This window comes from Malaya genurostris, chromosome 3 (genome assembly GCF_030247185.1).
Source record: "Malaya genurostris strain Urasoe2022 chromosome 3, Malgen_1.1, whole genome shotgun sequence".
Taxonomy (NCBI): Eukaryota; Metazoa; Arthropoda; class Insecta; order Diptera; family Culicidae; genus Malaya; species Malaya genurostris.
In genome coordinates, this window is record NC_080572.1 from 218,597,646 (window position 1) to 218,621,122 (window position 23,477).

The following is a 23,477-nucleotide window of genomic DNA, read 5'->3' on the forward strand; positions in this document are numbered from 1 at the left end:
GATCGACTAATGACATATCGCGTTGAAAGTGTCATTCCAACACAATTTTACCATGGAACAGTACACACCAAAAGAACGTGCAGAAATTGTTCAACATAACTTCTCAATCGTGAAAATCAAACGTGCGTTACCACCACGTTAAATGGATGCGGTAATAAGCAAAGTTGTCGATTCTATCTATGCCACTGAAAACCCTCAATTAATCGAGGAACAGCATCTATACGACCAAAACAGTTAGAGTTTGGTGTGGTGTATGTACGGATTTGGTGATTGGTCCGTATTGTTTTCAAGACGATTATGGAGCAACGGAAGCTGTTAAAGGCAATCGTTATCGAGCCATGATAAATGATTTTGTGATGCCCATTGTTCTTGGAAATGGTTTGAATGGCTACTGGTTTCAACAGGACGGTGCAACATGCCATACATCTCTACTAACAATCGATTTGTTACGACCGAAAAATTGATTTGTTACGACCGAACGGCGATTTTGCCCCCGAGATCACCGGATTTCACGCCACCAGTCTTTCTTTTATGGGGCTTTCTAAAATTCAATATATACGCTGATAAGCCAAAAACCATCACTCAATTAAAGGACAACATACGACGTGAAATCGCCGATGGAAAACGTCGAAAAAAGAGCATATTTTGTAATCATATCTCCTTGAACCAAATTATAATTATATCTCCTTGAACCAAAAAAAAATTAAAATCTAAATGAAAATAAATAGAAGTGTTTTTTTTTTATATATTCTGTTCAGAAATAAATGACTCCACTTAAAATGTCAACAAATTTAGGCTCGTTTAAAAGTTACTATAAGGCCATTGATCAAGTTTGAGGATCAAATTACTGTGACTTCTGGTTCCGGAAATATAATGGTATAAGTGGCGTAACCGACAAAATGCTTTTTTTCCTTTTCTCGCGCTCAATTTTCTCGAAGATGGCTGAACCGATTTAAACCAACGTAAAAGCTACTTTTGAGCTATTAATCAAGTTTGAAGACCAAATGGATGTGCCTTTGGGTTCCGGAGATATACTGGTATAAGTGACGTAACCGACAAAATATGTTGTTTTCTTCGCTCTCAATTTTCTCGAAGATGATTGATCCAATTTCAACAAATTTAGGCTCGTTTGAAAGCTGCTATTGGGTGATGATCAAGTTCGAAGATCAATTGACTGTGATTTCTGGCTCCGAAGATATAAAAGTATAGGTGACGTAACCGACAAAACGCGTTATATTTTACCGCTCAATTTTCTCAAAGATGATAACCGATCGTAACACGCTTAGGCTCGTTTAAAAGCTACTATTGAATTGTGGATCAAGTTCGAAGATCAAGTGGCTGTGATTTCTGGTTCCAGAAATAAAATGATATACACTGAGGAAGTTACGCGTTTTTTCACGTGGATTTCCGAAGTTTCGCGATTTTCTTGTTTTGAAAATTCGATTTCGGAAATCTCAAAATTTTTCCATGTTCCAATTTTTTCAAAAATTTTTTTGACATTATACCAGATCTGGACGTTTACGTTTTTTTTTCTACGCGGATTTCCGAAGGTGCGCGGTCTCAATTTTTTTAAGTCCCAAAGTCGATTTCTTCAAAAAAAAAAATGTTTGTTTTTTGGATTACAACAGATCTGGACGTTTCATGCATTTCTAAGATATTTAGCATAAAAAAAAATTCTCTTCAGTTTTTCGGGTTTTTTTGTACGCGGATTTCCTAAGTTACCCGGTTTTTTAACATGAATTTCCAAAGTCACGCGTTTTTTTTACGCGGTACGTTTCCCCCGCGTAAAAAGAAACCTCAGTGTAATAAAATAACCGACGAAACGTGTGGTTTTCTACCGCTCAATTTTCTCAGATATGGCTTAACCGATTTCAAAAAGTTTAGGTTCGTTTGAAATCTTCCATTGATTTTTTGATAACGTTCGAAAATCAAAAAATTGTCACTTCTGATTCTGAAGATATAATAGCATATGTGACGAAACCGTCTAACCGCACATTTTTTCTCGTTTGAATTTTCCCAACGAATTTCGGCAAACTTAGGCCTATTCGAAAGCTTACCATTTTCGAACGGTTAAGACGAACATTTGCGTTTCGAGGAACTGTAACCGTAACAAATCACAGTGTTGTTCAATGCGGCACAATTTCTCGGAGATGAATGAATCAATTTCAAAAGATTCAGACTCGTTTGAAAGCTACTATTAGGTTATTTGATAAGCTCACAATACTAATGGCAGAGGATAGAATCTCACAAATGTTTTAATGAGACTATTTAAATGGCTAGAGAAAGGCATTATCACATCACCAGTTCGATTAAAATGAGCTTTTTTTAATTCATTTGCGGTGACGGTGATATCACAAAAACTAATGAATCGGTAGATCCCAATTGATATAGCTAGATTGGTAGTGACAGGATAAGATCAGTTTTAGATCGTTGTGCGTGTTTTTCACAATGACTGGGATTAATTTTACTTTCTTTTCAAAACGGAGTTGTTAAGACTTTTGCAATTTATTAGAACCTCAACAATCACCAACTTGCTCTATTAGACTAGTAGTTTTTTCTTCAAACAGACCGTAACGATGGGCGATCTCGATATTTGATCTGATCGATTTCATTCGAATCTGAGACAACAAAATTGGGCAATTCGTGAAGCTTGTTTAGATATACACTTTGCAACAACTTTCCAACTGTTCGAACCAGACTCACCAGATGGCTTCGGCAGTAGAAAAAAATTAAATCTTGAATTGAGATGGAACTCTGATAGAGTTGCCGTCTTGAAAATATTTTGAAAGGCCACGGATGCTGTTTTCATAACCCCATTGATGATACCATCTGGACCAAATGTTTTTTCACCTACTGCAAAATCGTAATTGGTAATTTATACTCGTTCATCAACACCTTGCTTGATGGGGTACAGGTCCAACCACTGGCTCATAGTGCAGAAATTGCCCATCGACCATGACCTTCGGTTTCTGTGAGCACATTTCAACAGGTACCCCTGTACCCTTGATTTTAACCTTGTATGCATCACCCCACGGATTACGAATTCACGATAGACCACATCCGTTTTTGCGCTCAACCATTATCTGTATCTGCTTGGGCATGGATTATGGGCCTAATAACTCGGAAGGCTAACGGTGCGTGGTCCGATCGAGATTATGATAATTGAAAAAGCCTAGCAAATTGTTGCTAGGCTATTTTAGGATGAGAACGAAGGCAACATCGCTGAATGATTAATTGTCGAAGCTCGATACGTAATTGTTCGAAATTCACCGTGAATACAACTGTGACGCTAGTGTTACAACCAAATAGTAGATCAAAATCAATAAACTTGCGGTGACCTTTCTAACTAAGTATAGATGAAGGGACTCTTCATGGTAGCCTGTACAGAGCGAATCGAACAAATCGACACGCTCTAGTCAGTTTGATAGTAAGATGACTAAGCGACAGCAGCATTCAAGCGTTGAGCGGACAATAAAAAGTGTTAAGGTAGTGTACGTTTATGAAACTCCTAAGTGGAAACAAAGTTTCCTTAACGTACACTATCAAGTGGCCTTATTTATGATATAAACAATTTGGCGATCCAAATCTAGGTTCACAACAAGAAAAATTGCTACCTTCTCCACGACAGAGTCCAGCTGTGACTGTGATAAAAAAGTAGTCTTTGTGAGTTTTTCACCAAGTATTATTGTTTGTAGTCATCAGTAAACGGTGTTACAATACAAAATTGGCCGAACAAGAACGTATACAAATATGTCCAACTTTTTATCAAAAAATCTAGTCAAGATTCGTGTTCAATTCAATGCCACGAGAACAGATGTTCGGTCACACGAGAAACCTTCGAATTTCGATTGCCTAGGAAGCAGTTTAAAGTTTGTCTTATTTCACACAATCCAACTTCTTCAGCACCTTCATGTCTTCCAGATGACGTTGGTAAATATCGATGTTGGTCGCATCATTCGGTTCGTGTTTGTCCGCGGGAAACACCCCTAAGCTACGAAGACCCGGCGGGATACCGCATGCTGGTCATCGACTGGAGCGGTCTTCCGTGGGCGGCGATGTTACGAAAGAGAATGAAAGAGAAGTAAATATTGTTGAAAACGGGGTAAAAAGAGTGTGGGAATAAAATGTCTAAAAACGACAGAGATCTAGCTAATCGAGATGGTGAAGAGACGGGGAAAAAGGGAACAAAATGGCTAGTGACAAAAAAGATCTTGTTAGTTCCAATGAAGATAGCAGCAGACCACTTTACGTATTAGTAGTTTCTGGTTTTCAATTTCCCGATTTATTTTTTCTGGCTGTCAGCAAACGTTCACCACACACGCTGGGCCTGCGAGTAGTTCGGATTATCACGGAGCGCGAGCAAAATTTTACTTACTCCGCTTGCTTGGATGTCATTACCACAACTAAAGGGGAAAATGTGAAAATCAATCAATTGAAAATAAGGTGTACGCCGGTCTTTTCTAATGCACGATGGAAAAATGCGTCAGTTGACATTTTTTTAATCGACTTTGAGACCGCGTAGAAAATCCGCATAGAAAAAAAACCGCAAAAACTTAAAAAAAAAACTTTTTGATTCCAAATGTCTTAGAAATGGTATATGGTATAATCTGGTATAACCTCAAAATAAATTTTTTAATCGACTTTGCGAAGAGAATTTGAGATCGTGTAACGTCGTAAATCCGTGTAAAAAACAGCAAAATTGAAAAAAAAAATTATTTCCAATTATGTTGGAAATGCGTGAAACCTCCAGATCTGATGTAATCCCAAAAATAGTTTTTTTGAAAAAATCCAAATGTCGTAGAAATGCATGAAAAGTCGAGATCTGGTGTAATCTGAAAATAAATCCTAAATGTTAGAGACTTGACTTAAAAAAATCGGGATAACACCAAATCTCGACGATTCCCGACGGAAATCCGCGTAACTTCGGAAATCTACGTAAAAAACCGCGTAATTCTATTTTTTGTGGACATATGTGACCGCCGAGGTAGAGTAAAGTCTTCAGACAATATGAAGAACTACATATCAGTACCCATCGGGACACGGCAGGTATATGTGATTGGATTACGTGTGGACTTCACACTGTGAAGTGATTTCTTGCGCCACGACAGTACAGTAGCGAGGCTGGAAATTGACCGGCACCAGCCATGCACAATCTGAACATATACTAAGTTTTGTTCAATGTAGTGTTTCATCATATCCGGAGTAGTTCAATTGGCAAAACAAACTCCCAGTCGGATTTGAGAAAGTTTCGAGTCCCGTGACTGAAGAAATTTAGTAGTAAGTTTTCGTTTCTATCATTTAAATAATGAAGGAAAATTCTTTCCGGGATCCGTTGTGTGATGTGCCACCAAGGGGAAGACGCTTAGAACAATGTGCCAATCACACATTAACACAATGCGTTGGCGCATTTATCAATATTGGCACTTTCGTTTTCATACAGTTGCACAGTTGTGGCACACAAAGGGCTCAGTTTTGACAAGTAGCTGTTTTATGGGGAACAGCGTGGCACACTTAGACTCACAGTATATCACAGTATATCACGTGTTTTTTAGAGGCACAATATAGTTTGTGTCAAGCGACTCTCCCCTTGTGTGCCACCCAATAATAATGAGAAAAGTGGAAAAAGTCGTCACATGCCATAGAAATTCAAAAATCACGGATCTGAGTTAAACTTGATAAAACTTTGGTATAGTGTCTAATCGAAACATCGATGAATAATCGCTAAAACAGATACCGTAATCTCACTTTCTACGAGTACTTTGAGAATGGTTATGATTATGAAGGGGGTTCGTTACCATTTGTGCTGCACCCACACATAACCAATTTTACTTTTGTCATTTTTTTCACTTTCGAGACTAACCAATAAGGACTAAAACAATTAGCTCAAGACCATCTGACCGGTCGAGACAAACATTAAATACCGTCGTAACTATCGTTTAATTGAGTTCATATTTGCTGTGTACGCTGTTTGTTTACCTCTCAATTGAAAGGTATATAAAACTTAATAACACTTAAACAGAATGAGACTATTGACTTCTCGTCTATGGTGTTATCACTTGAGATGTCCTGGGTGCTGTAGTCAACAAGGCGATTGATAATGCCGAATAAATCAAAAAGGTCTATAATTTCCAACATAAAGAATATATTTGGCTTCATTTGAATCAAGTGGCGTCGTTCCCACCTGATAGGGTTATGATTGGAAATTTTTTGTTGTAAACTCATATAAATTTCCGAGGATAATGAACATTATTATCGGGTGTTATTTTTTTATATACACCAGCTGCACTACATTTTTCCACTTAAGAAAAAGTCATCTCGGCTACAGTGAAAGCCTCAATTCAATTCCCAACTCAATCATTTGAAGTACATAAATCCTTGTGGCTAAACAATTGAGAATATTTATTTTAGGAAAATGATATTTATAAAGTAAATGTTTAAGTTCCCTACTGTTTAATGCACTATTCTTTTCTCGTTGACTCAAGTGATGACGTCACTATTAGTACACTGGCCGTTCTACGGATTTTTGAAGACTGGTCACGTCTGCGTACACTGCACTGGTACAATTTGATCGGGTATGGATAAGTTTCCGTAGAATTTTAGATCTTGTAACACCGCGAGAATAGCATTTTTTTACATAAAAGTTTCGTGCACTTTTGAAGAAAATTTTTATGGGGGTTCGGCATTTTTCATTTCGTAACTCATGGTGGAACCGTATAATCACGGACGTGCTCTTTTCAGATAAGGCCTTACTCGCTCTTGAAATCATAATACAAAAAAAATCGCATTAGAGTTCTACAGTATTTATTATCACAAATGCACCGCCTTTGATGCAGTAGCCGACATGAGAGGTCGTCATAAGGTCATAAGGTGCTGGACCAAGCCAGAATGATTTCACAGTACCTGGCATAAACCATTGATTTTTCAAGCACCTGTCACTGGTATTCCGATCAGATGCACATAACAAAATCATAACACAAGTATATCAACAGTTGATATGTATAACAATTTGTGTTATTTTGAGATATTTAACAAATGAAAACAGTTGAAAGTTGAAACTTATGATAACAATATAATAACAAAATCAGTTGTGATGTTTTATTTTCGTTTGCAAGACTCATGATAACGTTCATTAATTGAAAAAATGAGTTCTTCCGTTGCTTTATATCGAAATATAATGATCAGAATTTCAAAATACTAAAACAAGAAACCAGATCACTAAATGAATTATTCATTTAACAATTTTGGATTGAAACGATGCTAAAAGTTGGCTGTGGTATAGTTTTTCTGTGTTAAATTTGCTATCTAATTTATTACAACTATTGTTATAAATTTCTGCTTTCGGACTTCTGTAGTTATATCAAATTTAATAACAATTGTGATACAAACGTTTCAAAACGTTTTGTTATGATTTTTGTTATTTTAACAGCTTACCAGCCAAAAATATTCCAAAATTTGTTACAAAATATTTCTGAAATAAATTACTCCAGTTGTTATAATTCTGTTATTACCATCTGATCGGGATAGCTATAGACAAGATGGTAAGAACTAGCTTTGTTTCAGTTTTATACATTAACGCCCAACGTTCTGAGGAACAGTAAATTTCACTTAGCAGTACATTTTATCATTTTACTACTTGGGGTTTATTTGCCGAACACGATTATTCATTTTCAAGCATGGCTACTAATCACATTCTTGGAATTCCAAGACAACAGATGGAGTTAATCTTGTTTGTTTTCTTTCTTTTAATTTACAATTGAATGAGTAATAAAAAATTGTTTTTATTTTTATTCAAAGAGGTTTTGACCATGTGATCATTCGCTTCTCGGGTCAGAATATTTTAGAAAAAAATGAAGTACTACTGAACATTTTTTTATTCATTGCTGACCGTATTTCCGATGACATGGAACAAAAATTATGTTTTCGTGTAAAGTACAACAAGAGATATTCACGATTGAATTCTATCCATTCTTGTATTTCTACATTTTCATATTTGTTCATACTAAGAGGCGGATGTTGGACCCTACACTTTTGAGAAAAAAGTTCTTTTTATTTCCTTATAGTGAAACATTTCAAGAATATATTGTCAAATTTGCAAGAAACAGAACTCTGGTAGTTCATTCTTTCTTATCTCATACAGCGAAGAGACAAGAGCTCGGCGCACGTTTCCAAGAGTTCTGCTTCGATTGACTTGGAAAATTCACAGAACATTCTTGAATTTTTTTATTATAACGAAACACGACAAACAAATATGTTTGTTCGTAAGTGTTAGTCTCTACCCGTCCTCTAGAAAAATAAATTGACAAACTTCAAATGCGTTTTTCTCGATGCGTGTCCATCGTCATTTAAAAACTATTTCACCAATTATTTTCAAATTTTGCATACACCTTCTACAAAAATAAAATATCCAACCCCAACGTTTTCCTTTTCGTTTTTTGTTTCTTTGGGGAGGTTTTACATCTACAAAGTGGCGATTTTTTTTCGTGGAAAATCGCAGTTTTGTCTTGAAAAAACCTCTAAAAATTGAAAAAAAAACAACGAAAACTACAAAAAAAATCAACAACTATGTAACTTGAATTTTTTGACTTTTGATAATTTCTTCTTCACCAATTAATTTCTTAATATTTTTCCACGAAAAAATTTCAAAATGTAGTTCGAATGATGCTTTGTAGTATGCAAAACATTTGAATTTATTTTTTTGAACGGTAAAGTAAGACGAATTTTCGTCATAAATTTATTTCTCAAATTTAGTATTCTTATTCCGATGTGAGATCTAGATGACTGTGAGATGATGAACAAAAAATCCAAACCATTGCTTAAAAAAAATACATTACTCACAAAGTTTACCACTTCAAAAGAGGTATATAAACTAATCCTGCCATAAAATACCACCTAAAGCCAAACGATTATTTTCGCTGATTCGAATAGAAGTGAAACAACATAACACAAAGTATTGATAGAATCTGCCACTTACCGACCTGTTGCAAAGTCGTAATGTTTGAGAAACCATTTTCTGCTGATGGCGAAACATTCTCTTATTTCTGTTGTCCTTGAACTGAAATTTGTACTACTTTTGTTTCAAAACTTGAACAAGCCTTCGAGCGATCTAAGTAGTGGACATTTTGAGTCATTGTCGTGATGTCTCGCGGTAAAGTTGGTGTTTTTCTCTAATAACAATAATTCATCAATTTTATTGCACTGTACCAAACCTGGTTTCCAAAAGCAGACTACAAAATATATCAACGTTGAAGGCTAAGTTCCATTTCGAGATGTAGTGCAAAGGTTTTTGCTTTTGCTCCAACACTAATTGTGCCTGGTTTCACGCTTCTGGAACAATACCGACTCATGAAGGAGTACGTATTCAGCAACCTTTCGACCGTTCCACATCAGTATTTATGGCGCCATCAGGTATTTCGAGTCAGTTCGCGTGACCTGTCCTCATTTGATATTCTGTACATTGACTTTCGTAGTCGCGAAAGTGAATGATGGTTCCTATATTCGTGCATGACATGTAGAATTTGGTCAAAGTGGTACTAGAATGTTAGCTGTCTGGAAACTAGTTATTACGGTTCAGGTCATAGTTATTACGGTTTATTGTGTCATTATTTAAATAATTGCCTATTAATTAGATATTCGATATTTTTGTTTTATAATTACAAAGTTCTTATAAAAGGTATTGCAACGTAACCCTTTTCGGATCAAGAAAGTCCCTCTAACTATGCCATGTGGTGAAAAACCACGTCAGCCACGTTTTTTGACAATGAAATGCCGGTCCACGCAGACTGCCGAAAGAAGTGGCGGTGCATAAAGAGTTTCACGGTCGGCCGGAACCCACAGCTTCGTGTTCTAGAGATACCGGTTGCGCGCGCACTTTTCATTGACCCCTTCCTACTCGGAAATGAACGTGTATTCCTGTTTTGAACTCGTTCTGCTCTCCGAACTCTCTGCAGAGAACGGGAAGTTTCTCAGGAGATGTTTCACCTTCACCGGCACATGGCGTTTGATCCTTTTTATTCTGATTTTTCTCATTAGTTCCGTTCTTCGTCTCTCCCTCTCTCGTCGCCCAAGTGGTTGGCAATGCTCTTCTCAAACATTCTGGAACATCAATCTGCTGGTGTTATTTCCCTTGCCTTTCCACATTCCACAATTGTGTTGAATCTGGTACTAGTTCCAACAAAGGGTGACTAACCCTTACCTTTGGAGGCCGAAAAGACATTCATTCCCATTCATTGCATGCTGTTTAAAACGGATGGCCTTCAATGGATAGGCTAAAGACTATATAACCGTAAGACGCGATGGAATTAAAGCGGAAGTGCTGAATGAAAATATAAGCATGTATATATTTTTATTATGATTGCACTTTCTAAAACTAAGGCGTTAATACCGCAAATTATGAAGCAACCTGTACCTTTCGCTTGAGGTAAATACCAAACGGTACTTGATTTTCAAGTACTATAACGTTTGAAAGCCTGTAACGCTATCAGTTTTATAACTGTCTTTCGTCACATTACGTAAACGGATGTGTCATATTCTTTACATCGGTATCTATGGCTTTTGAGATTAAGCCTGTTGCTACCCCAACAGAAATCTCTATCAAAGTTTATCAAGTCACGGTTTGTCACTGGCTGTACTGATACAAGCATCGGCTCTGAATGCAATGTGCTCTTGTTTCTACCGGTGGTGCTAGTGAATGCCAGTGTAGTGCACAACCCATGGGAAATATGTACATGTACTTTCAACAGTACATTGGCAAAGATATATACGGGTAGAGAAATGATTCAAAACTCAAGGTCGGTTTGATTTCTCTCCTTTCAGAGTGGTGGCTTATTTGAGATTCGATACTGAAACATGTCATTAAAATCCATTAAAAGCCTATCCAAACCACACACAAGACGTAATAAGCTTCTGAAGAATTTTAAGGTAATCATTCGTTCCTCCAACACCAAATAACCGTTTTAATTAACATTTACATATTGAATGCAGGATTCTGGAGACTCACGAATGATTTATCCTAACTATAAAATCTGCATATATATCAAAAAACAGTATCGTAACATAAGTCATGTAGCGCTATTTGAAAAATATCGCAAAAGAATTGTAATTTTTACGAACAAAAAGTGTTACTTAAAAGCTTGACTCAAAATGTGTGTGTGTAAATATTTGTACTTTTAGAACTCAATAATAATAAGATGTTTATTTAACACGGGTCATTGCATGTAGAAACAAGTGTATTTTTAATCGTTTGAAAGGAACCCGCCTCTAAATCAGAACTGTCTTTTTTTTAAACTCGACCCAACGGACTCGAACAACATCTAAAGCTCACTGAAAGTTATTTAAAAATCAGTTCCTAAGAAAAACGTATAACTGCAACGATTACTAATGCAATACCTTAAACCAACACAGAAAGAAAAGATGAAACTTACAGTCATCAGTTGAAACGAAAATCTAATTTAAAACCATGATTAATGTAAAATTACATTATGGTCTGAGGACAGAGGGTCGCGTGTTGAGTTTTAAATCGATCACGTGGCTCGCTCAATTCCCTTTGCGCATCGTATTTCTCTTGTACTCTCTCGTATATGAGCAAACTGTACCGGATTGCCAGGATACATTTTATTATTTTGATGAGAAGTTTTGTCAAATTAATCTATCGTATGGGTTGGACATTACATGGATTCCAATGAACAATAACAAAATATTCAACTTTCACAAAGATTTAATGTCTGTGTGTTTGGCAGCCTTGTCGAGCCAATTTTATTTCTCTCTCCTTTTACAGAATGCTATCAGGAAACCAAAGCGAAAAAAATGGCAGATGCATTGAAACTGATTTTGTGTCACAGAAAAATACAAGACCTTATTTTTATCGCGATAACATATATGTGTTTATGTACTAATCGCATCTAACTAAATTATCTAGACTTTGTCACGGTAGATTTATGATACAAGCCTTCATATTCGCCGAGATATTCGATGAGCAAGTAGAGGTATGCATTTCCGAGCGTTCCAATTTTCAGAAGTTCTTCAGTCAGAAAAAAATACAACACGACCGCTAAACTCAATGAATCATTCTGAAAATTTCACAGAATATTCTCAACTAAATTTCGAAGACATTGTCAGGTGGGTTTTTCTATATTCTGCACCGTTTCCAAGTAAATTTAATTTGAAACAAGAAAATAGCAAAAACCTTCCACTTTACGGTACTGTCCTCAGCCCTTAAGATTCATTTAGTTTTTCATTGAACAAGACTGTATATTTACAAACTGCTTAGTTTTGTAATGTAACTTTCCATTCAATTACCTGCTCCAAATATGTGCATGAAAATAAATGTAGATTCACAAAATATTTTTATCTGTGATGTATCACCTAGCTATCTTTACAATCTATCTATTTATAATCATTTTAGGACTCTTTGATAAGATGAACTATTGAAAAACTGTCGCTAAGAACAATAAGCTTGGTTTCAGTTGTGCTTAACTGAATTGTTTTATGCGCCAATTTGTGATATATTAATGAAAGCTGCAAAATACATTAAGATTCTTCTTCTTGTTATTACCGTGAGAAGTCATCTAGGATATTTCCACATTTTTGCTCTACCTTAATGACCATTATTTCTCAAGGTTCTAAAAATTTTAGAAACGTATGAAACACAAAATTTTCACTTCCAACAGGATATATTTAATGAAAAAAGAAATGACAAAGTTACCAAATAATTTAAAGTGTTTTATAAAAAAAATATGCCACTGATTTTAGCGACCTGTGCGGTAAAACTTGATTTCAATCCAATATTATTAGATGAAAATGAAATTTATGGCCGTTGACTGTCAGCATATACCTTCTCATTCATTTTAATTTTGTTGCCGTAGCTCCCAGAATTCATTGTCAATTGAATAACTGTACCTAGTCACTTGAAGTTTTGTTTGCTCAGTTTGTAGAGACAAGTAGTCCACCTGTTTCATTGTCTTCACTGAGGGTAGTGAGCCAGTGCGAATGAAAAGGCATAAACACCAACTCGATCACACAAAACTCTATTCGACCATAATAATAAATAGAGGGTGGCGGTTCTCATTTGAGTTTACCAATTATCCCCAGCAAGTTAAAATCGATAATTTCAACTGTTTGAAATTTATTGAGATGTATTTCGAAATATTAAATACGAAAACTGAAAGAGGGAACAAATAATTTATGTTTATTTTGTAATTGATAATTCAGTTATCATGACTGGTTTACTTTTAATCCGTTATCTTGAACCAATTCGAATGTTTACATTAACCTCACTTAAACCTTTTTAATTGGATGACACGCTAAAAAAATATGTCCATTAACGGTTCTTATCATATGTTACAACAGCTCACAGCTCTGCTTTTGGTAGCTTCGGAGCCATTAAGAGAAGTATTAACTTTTAATGGTCCATAATTTGCTATTCTCTGGTTCAAGCTGATGTTGAGCGACTCTGATCGAAATAGAAGTAGGAAAATTAGTTTCGGAGTTCTATGCAAAGCTTCGATTAATTAATTATTATTAATCGTATTTCACTACGGTAAAACCTCAAAACGATTAGTTTCCTATCAAATAAAAAAAAACTGTTTTCATTCATCTAGTGGTGAAATGACTTTTTTTTCTTATGATTCATATTCTCATTTAAAATATTGAAATCTTCGTCTGAATGAAAACAAAAAGGTTAGCCGAAGTCGATCCGTTTGGCCATTAACTAACATAATCTACAAACTGAAACAGTTTTGAGTCAAATTCAAGAGAAATTCTAAATGATTTGAAAATTCAAACATTCCTCACCCTATAGTTACGGAACCGGAACCCGGACCAAGATAAAATTCATTATCTACTATTATTACTATAAAAGTAACCATACAATTTGAAACTGGGTTCGTAGAAATCGGTTCAGTCATATCGAAGAAAATGATGTGAGTCCTATTTTAAAGTTTGAGGCCCTTATTTTCGGTACTTTCGGAACCGGAATCTGGAAGACCGCTATAATTGAAGTGCGTTTGTGTGGTCATCTACTTGGAAGACTTGTAAGGTAGATAGTTTTAGTAGATTAGTTTATCTCCTACATTGCCATTTATGAAAGCGCACTCTTTAAATTGATTTTTATCACGCATCGCCCTGTTATGATGAAATTGGAAGTCGAGTCAAATTTAAAAATTTTCCATGGGATGTAAGATGATTTAATCTGAATCTAAATTTGTGAAAATCTGTTCAGTCATCAAGTAGAAAAATGTGTCCTTTTTATTTTTATGTGCATTAATTCTTGTAGATGCGGAACCGGTAATTGGATCCAAATGAATTAGAAAAAAATGTATGGGAAAATAGGACCTTCAATGTATGCCTAAGTTGTGAGAATCGATTCTGCCGTCTCGGAGAAAAGTGAGTGAATATTTTTGTCACATACATACACACGGACAGAAATTTTGCGTTCTCTACGAGCCTATTGAAATAGCATGTAAAACTTGGCCCTTCGAGCTTCGTTAAAAAGTTGGGTTTTAGAGTAATTATTGTTTCAAACCACAACATCGTTAGATTGATTGTTTCAACCAAATGTTGATTGATCGTTTGAAATGCTAGAAATTATTTATTCTTTCAATTTTTTCTGCCTGTCTGATTTGCGTATCAGTAGACCCAGATCGTGTCGGGAGAAACTGGCAGTTCAATGCATCAATATATTATTATATTATACACTTTCAATGAGATTATTACGAACACAAATGCAGATAAACATGAGTCAGAAAATTTTATATAAAAAAAACTAAAAGTCCTACGACATACAGAATTATAGAAGCTGGAATTCAGGCGATCTTTTTTCGGTATTTCATGCATTAGATTTCAGTTACTTCTCGTATACCTACTTCCATTCGAACTAGTTTGGTGAACTAGTAGTTCAGTATGAGCTGCAATTGTCTGCCCGAAGACGAATCGTAATAATATTTGAACCTATTCGTGGTGAGGGCAATCCTGCCACCGAATATCATGCTTTCGATTCGATCTTTGCCAATTGAATGATACCCCTCTCCCAAATCGAGTATGTCGATGGGTTCCGAAGTGCTTAATTGATCAGAAGTGGTAAAGTCTAGGTTTAGGTATGTAACAATGTAACAATTTATCTATATAGTTGACGTAATAATATGTTTTATGGTTGAACTCGTGTCCCGACGCTATATTAAAATAATTACTGTCGCTTGTTACACAGGAAATTACAATCAAAATCCACTCAACGGCATTGTTTTTTTTAAACGCGATGCAGCAGTTCAACGTAGGCACGCGATTTTGTACCATTAGCTACACGAGTAAGACCAGTTGACGTTCTAATCAAAATGAATGTTTAGTTTTGATGAGTATTCGAAAAAATAACTGATTATAGAATATTTATTCAGTAGTTCTGAGCTTGAGATCTCGGTTCTAATAACCATACCTAGCATCCAACCCCATAAATTTTAGCAACAACAACTTACAAGATTGGTGTACGATTTCCGAACGGTCAATTGTACCTACGGGAAACATACGTCGTAAGGCAAAACACAAAATTTGTTCGTTCATGAATTATGCACATAAAAACGCATACCTGGCTCCTGGAAATTCTATATACGAGGTATAAAATTTATCGTAGACCGGGGGAAGGCATTCGGGTTAATTGATTTAATTTGCAAACGATTTACGGTTAACTGAATTGTGCGGATTTATTGGTAAATAATTGGGGTTAAATGTAAAGCAGCTCAAGAGAAATCGTGCATTTTCGTCATCAAAAGTGTGATAGGAAAAAAATAGAACCAGACGGTCACGTAATTTTGGTCATAGATTAAACAACCAATGCAATGGAGCTATGAAGCATGAATATTTCAATCAATTTCAATATTCAACATTACCGAAGAACTGAAACAACTCATGGTAGAAAATAGATCAGAAACGATTCTGTCTGTGAGGTTTCAGCATTTGACACAACTCCGTAGATATAATCGTACTTTCACCTGAACGTTCACTAAACAGCTACATATTATATTGCCTCTACCAGGCCGAGTCCGTTGAACTTTCGCACGAGTTTTCCATGCCCATGTTAGCTAGCCAAAGGCCACAGCTCAACGGTATTTTCGCACACCGAACGTTCACGTTTACAAATTCTTATTTACTGGCAGAAGAAAAACGAAACCCGTAGGTCCAGTGTCAGTTTATTCCCCGTTTTGGAAAGTATTTATGCAACTGGGACAAGCCAGCATGGTAACGACGAATATGTCGTGCTTGTGACATGTAACTTGTTATGTGCAATAGGCTAATGCAACAGTGTACTCACAACTATAGGAGGTTAGCAGGCAGCGATTTCCCAATCATATTAGAACTGGTTTCAGGCTTTTCAGGACCCAAATGCGACCACACATGCATTGAGCGTTATTATTGTGATAAAATATAAATGCTTTTTCTGAAGCTAATAACAATTATTTAATTATTTCATCGAATTATGTTTTTATAATCACAAGTTTCGCAGAAGTGGCACCATTTTCGTTTATCCATATCGACGAAAATGCATTCAAATGAACGTCAAGCATTATTCTTTCAGTGATTTCAGCACGATGAACGCATCAATCACAAAATTACACTATTGCACGTTTGGGTTCCTGCCTCGACTGTTTCGCATAAAAAGTATTGATTCAACTAGCATTTCCGTTGATTTCGGTTAGTTGAATAAATTTATTTCGACGTAAATAGGTCTTACTATTCAATGAGATGCCTTTTCCAATAGTTTACCATGTGGAAGAGTGAAAGGTTTTAGATTAATATCTAGAGTTGTACTGAAAGTACAATTATCATCCTTTCTTAATACCATCGGAAATATGATCTGCAATTTAGGATCAAATTTTCGTGAGGATGAGCGAATCATACAAGAGCAAAATTTTGCTTCAGTAAATGAGCAAAATTACTCACGATTTCGGCGAAACAGTGAATTTTCATGTCATAAAAATACTCCCCGAAAAATATCTATGATACCATGAATTGTTTTGACAAATTTGACAGAATTAAGCAAAACGTACCTTACGTTGATGAGTTAACTCACTTTTCTCGGAGATGGCTGAACCGATTCTCACAAACTAAGAACAAACAAACTAAGTCTCATCGTCCCTTAGCCTGCTGTTAAATTTTATCCCGATCTGACTTCCGGTTCCGGAGATATAGGATGATATGCACCAAAAATGGAAAAATATGCACTCAGTTTTGTCAGAGATAACTGAACCGATTTTCACAAACTTAGATTCAAATAAATGGTCTAATGCTGCCAGAGCCTGCTATTGAATTTTATTTGGATCCGACTTCCGATTTCGGAGGTACATGGTAATATGTGAAAATTAGAGAAAAAGTGTGCACTCAGTTTTCTCTAAAATGGCTCAACCGATTTTCACAAACTAAGATTCAAATGAAAGCTATATAGTTTTTTAGTTTCCTAAAAATTTCTAGAACATTTTATCCGGATCCGACTTCCGGTTTCGGAACTAAAGCATGATAAGTTGCAAACTACCAATTTCATTAGTATTTTTTCACGAACGATGGTCAAAAACAGGCACAAATCCCACAAAACTGTCTGATTAATTCTTCTAGTTTGCAGAGCTTATTAGTTTGTGGGCATAAAAACTTAATTCGGCATTGCTGGTCCCCCCTTTTCCTGTTCCGGAAGCACCGCAAGTGCTGCTTTTCACAAATCGTGATTTGAACTGAAGCTCATATTATCTTTACAGCTGCAGTGAAATTTCTTCCGGATTCGACTTTCGGTTCCGCAGTGACAGGGCGATGAGTGTCAAAATTTTCAAATCGTCATATCGATTGACAATATGTACAACACCGAAAGAAGAAGAAAACACGAATCGAACTATGCGTGCTTTGTTCTATTTCGTTTACACTATGAAAAAATCAAAACGTCTACGGATGTCTGCTACCGGTGTGTGATATTGGTAAAAGACGGTGCTGCGGTTGATAAAAATTTTTGCTATTCTATGCTAAGTGCGACCGAAAGAATAAACGAATGTTATTGAATTCAAATTTATTTGAAAAAAATTGCAATTTTCACAGCCGGTAGTGCAGTAAAACCGTTCCAGTTGTATAGTGAGGTTAATAATAAGAATAATAAAAATAATAACAACAGTAATAATAATGATAACAATAATAATCCTCATATATGTTTTATGCTGCTGATTCATGCTGTTTAGCTTGACTTACATATGCAGAAGTAACAGAAACGCAGGTTCGCTTCGTAGTTAGTCTAGGTTTAACTAGGTTTAAAACTGTTCCAATTTTTCGTCATATTTGTTGCTGTCAAACAAACCAACTTCGGCTATTCCGGTCATCTGAATCCGGTTTCGGAAGACTTGGAAATGGTGATTGAAAACTGCAAAAAGGCTCGCTTTCCTTCAAGATGGCCAAATCGATTTTCACAAACTTATAGGTTCAAAAAAAAAAGTATTACAATTTCATACGGAATTCCTAAATTGGTTGTAGATACTACTTTTGGTTCCGGAACTACAGGGTAAACAGGATTTGTAGAGCATTTTTGAAGTACGACATGTTTTTCGTTAACTGCATCTGATATGCTTATGAACTTTTTTAAACGAATATTTAAGTATCCTTCCAATATCAATTTCAAACTTCGTGTGAAAAAAACTTGTGTTAAACTCAGTAGCGTCTCTTCCTCATGTGCACCTCGTGCACTGCACAACTGGTCAAACTGAAGGAATTAACTGCGTCCCTGCATTCCATTATTTTATATTTAATCCACGAAAGCAAGTCGGATGGTACCGAATTTAAAATAATGAGCGTATTTCATGCCATTGTATTGAAAATCACAAGGGAATATCTATTCCTAAATATTTAGTTTCCACTTACAACGAACTGTTACATTTGCTCTCATACCACATAAGCAGTGCACAACCAATAAATGTTGTCACGAGACGCCACTGGTTAAACTAAACTCATAAAATCATCTCTAAATCAAAACATAAAAGAAATGTGTATAGGAACATGTTTGTTGGTTATGTAATGTAACATTTTAATGATGGTAATTAAACAAAGTGGTTTAGCAAGAGGCCTTTTATGAGTGTCATTAAATCTTGTTCTGAATTCACAATGGGAACTTACTATTCGGTTTTTGTTGGCTTTCGAGATGATATTTTATCAGAATCTAAGAAATTGAATGGATAAGAATGCATTCAGTTGTAATCATATAAGACATTACTCTGGTGTTTTCCGAATAAAAGGTTTCCTTACTTAGCTCCGTTTATGACCTTATTTGATTATGATATGATATGTCAATTTTCTATTAGTTGTATTGTTTTATTCCTTTAATCAATCTGGAATATTTGGATCTTATTCGTCATCACTTGATCCAGAACGCTCAAAGTAATGAACATAAACTTAATGAGGCACCTCTCGCCGTTGATAACGCAAATAGGTGAATAATATGTTGCCTATTAGTTGCTATTTAGTTAAGGAAATTTTTTATTTGTTGCCCAATTTTTTATTTGTTTTTTGAACTTTCCTAAGTTTATATGAAGTTAACGAAGCACCCCTCCTAAATAAGCTTGAAAATAAATCGGAACCCAGTGGATAATTTGTTGTTTATTAGTTGCTAATTAGTTACGGTAGTTTTGAATTTGAATGTCGCTCATTTTTTTCAATCGATGAACTAAAAAAAATAACAAATTCAAAGTTATTTCAATTATTTAGTAATTGATTAACAAACTATCCACTAAGTTTCGATTTCTTTCAAGCAGTTAGCAACAAACGATTTCTTTCAAGTGATCAACAAATTCCAAATTAACATAACTAATGAGCAACTTATTAGTAACCACCTATTAGATGGGGTTTGATTTGCTTTCAAGCTTATTGCTTCGCTAACTTCATATGAACTTAGCGAAGTACTCGCAAAAATGAGTAACAGATTCAAAATTGCGAATCTGATAAGTAACTAATAAGCAACAAATTATTCATTCGATTTGTTTTCAAACTTACTTGGGAGAGGTACTTCGTCAACTTCACATTAACTTAGCGAAGTACTCGAAAAAATAAAATAAAAATTGAGCAACACATTCAAAATTACCGGCTATCGATGTTCGTAAGTGCGATGAAAGCATGTTAGTTATATTCGTATTCACGTCTTCCAGTAATATCTCTGACGTTACCCATCCGCCATTTGTTTTATTTTTAAAATGATGTTGGTTGCCGTAGCATGAAAACAGCAAATCGAAACATGAAATCCTTCATGATTGGACCAGTTTAAGTTAAACATTTGGAATTACACAAACTGTTAGTTGGTAGAACTCCGTCAACCGAGTTGTAAATCAGTCGAATTCAGGTAAAAATGTAATCTCCGTGTCAGAGCCTCTGTTCTCTTTGAATGCACATGACACAACAGTACTGTTATTGAACATCGATCAATTGTAATGATTTAATTAAAGTTTCAGTTACTTTGTGGTGTAGTTCGATAGCTCGTAAAAAACGTCCTAATGGATATTGTTTGTACCAGCTCGTAAATGTGTGTACTAACGACAGTCTGTCTATTTTCTTTTTCAGATTCGAACTACGAGGGTTGCTAGCAATATGGAATACACTATTAGCAATGTTCAGCATAATGGGTGCCTGCCGGACAGCTCCCGAGCTTGTACATGTGCTACGGCATTACGGCCTCTTCCATTCCGTGTGTGTGCCTAGGTAAGTAATCGAAGTAATCGCCTGTGGTTCGGGCTTCAATATAATAAACTTGCCAATGTTTGTTTTAGCAATGTAAGAAAAAAGCAAAATAGCGAATGATTTTTAAATTAGAAGAATCTTATTTACGATAAATTCCCTTATGAGCTATTTTGTGAATAGGGTTCTCATCTGATCGCTTCTAACGAATCATGCCGGTTGAATTTGTTTCCAAGTGCTCTTAGAATTTCAATGGTACAATCGCTTGTGGGAATGAATAAATATAACATACATATTTTTTGATAAGTGCAATTGAAAATGAAGAAAGAAATTAAACGTCTTATGTTGGGTTTTCCTCATTCACTGATAATGTACTGATTCGTTTCATACGAGTAGAAAACAAACAAACAGAATAGCCACACCTCCTGATTTTGATAATATTAATCTGTTGCGTGAAAAAATCTTTCCATGCTTTAAGAGTGTGTGCATGATAATAAATCTGTTTCGTAATTTAAAAAATTGGAGGTTTTGTATGGTCGTCAGGGGGTAGATAGTGTTATTGTGTTATCAAAAGACTTTAAACGATTAGCTGTTTCCGTAAACAATTCCTCTTATCAATGTTTCTAATTTAAACGCTCCAATTCGTCTAAAGGCTCTGCCCCCTTTTCGAACGAATCCACATCACAAGCTAACACTAATTTTTGACACAGAAATTCAGCCACAATCGTGGACGTGTAAAGCTTAGGTAATGTTTTAAATCTGCGTGAACCTCTAATATGTATAAATATTGCGGTTTTTTGTCAAATTAAAAACAAATCGAAGACACCTTGTTTTCCTTGCATATGTTTGTATGTTCATATGTAGCTAAGCATTAAACATTCACATAGTATCTGAGGTCCGCGCTCTTGAGACTAGTCCCTTGATCAATTTGATACATTATTCGTATGTTTCAGAGTTCAATTTCGTAAGATATCGTGTGGATGGAGATTCAACCTTTTTAAAACCAGTCTCGGGAGATGCTCGATATGTTCGCCATTTTGGAGAGAATTAATATATAAAAATAGTTTTGCTTATCCTTAAACGTATTTCGTAGATTTTGGTAAACTAAATATTATTACTGGAGATTTTAATATTGATTGGCTCAGTGATCAAGGTTCGAATCAATTGAAACAGTTAGCAGAATTCTTCAATTTGAAGCAAACTGCGAACAAAAAAACATTGATAGATCATGTGTATTCCAATTTCGACGGTGTTTATTCAAGATTTGCATGACCTGAAATCTTGCGATTGCAAGATTTCAGGTCATGAAACAATTGCAATTTCCGAACAAGTAGCTCTCGAAATGAGAAAAATACGGTGAAAATCAAGTGTTGAAAAAACTATTCAAAGCAAACCCTATCTCGACTTGTATCAAGAAGCTTGGGTTGTACACAGTTGACTGGAAATTTGGATCAGAGGGCATCTATTCTTACTGACATATTGAAAAAGTGTACTAATGAATTAGTAACTGAAAAGTATGTTAGTTTGAACAGCTCGAGTAAATGGTACTCAATAGACTTCTTACAGTTAAAACGAGACAGGGATAAACAGTACAAGAGATTCTGTAGAACTAACAATGATAGTCACTGGAGTAGATATACACAAGCACGAAATATGCATTCACGACCCTGAAAAAGACTAGATAAGAATACACACAGAGGAAGATCGATCAAAGTCAACAAAACAGCAGAGAGTTATGGAAAATTCTCAAACAGCTTATCAAGCCTACACATAGTGCATCGAAAAGCATTACTTTTGACGGTATAGAAGAACATACAGAACAAATCATATCCGAAAAGTTCAACAGTTATTTCATAAATAGTGTTCAACAGATCAATCAAAGTATTGAATCGGTAGGTGAGCCTGTTGAAATAACACAGCCGATGAATAACTATTGTAGACTTGATGAATTTCAACCAATCACTTTTGAACAATTGAAAAATATTTGTTTTAATTTGGGAAAATCGACGGGTATTGACAATGTAAACTCAACAGTGATACAGGATTGCTTTCATGTTATCGGACACGATCTACTGGATTTGGTAAATGAATCGTTGTACACGGGGCACGTGCCAAAAGTGTGGAAAGAATCTCTGGTGGTTCCTATCCCCAAGGTTACTGGAACGGATAAAGCCGAGGAGTACCGTCCCATTAACATGTTGCACACGCTGGAAAAAATTCTGGAACTTGTTGTTAAAGATCAGCTGATTAACTATTTGAACTCTAACAGTTTGCTAATACCGGAACAATCGGGATATCGTAAGGGTAGCTCTTGTGAAACCGCTTTGAACCAGTATTGGAAACCAAATGCAGCAAAAACGCAATTAATTATCTTTCCTCACAAGCCAAGAGCTTCTTTTCTTAAACCAAACAATAATCACATTCTTAAATTGAATGGCTTGGAATTGACATGGTCTGATCAAGCTAAATACTTAGGTTTAACGTATGATAAAAAACTCACTTTCAAGGATCACATTGAAGGAATCCAGGCAAAGTGTAATAAATATATTAAATGTTTATATCCTCTTATAAACAGAAATTCTAAGCTCTGTCTAAAAAACAAACTGTTAATTTATAAACAAATTTTCAGACCAGCCATGCTTTATGCGGTACCAATTTGGTCAAGTTGTTGTTCCACCAGGAAGAAAACGCTTCAAAGGATTCAGAATAAAATTCTGAAAATGATTTTGAAGCGTCCTCCCTGGTTTAGCACAAATGAGTTACACAGACTCACAAATATAGAACCATTAGATGTAATGTCACATAAT

The 23,477-nt window shown here is 35.5% G+C and overlaps 1 protein-coding gene across 7 annotated transcripts in view; it reads left to right on the forward strand.

Moving 5' to 3' along the window:
* LOC131434168 (elongation of very long chain fatty acids protein 6) overlaps positions 1-23,477 on the forward strand; it is a 79,417-nt gene that overhangs the window by 29,064 nt on the left and 26,876 nt on the right. For all 7 annotated transcript variants that reach the window (XM_058600819.1, XM_058600818.1, XM_058600824.1 and 4 more), the window contains exon 3: positions 20,557-20,694. In XM_058600819.1, the coding sequence (XP_058456802.1) occupies positions 20,557-20,694 (138 nt within the window). The remainder of the gene's footprint in view (positions 1-20,556; positions 20,695-23,477) is intronic.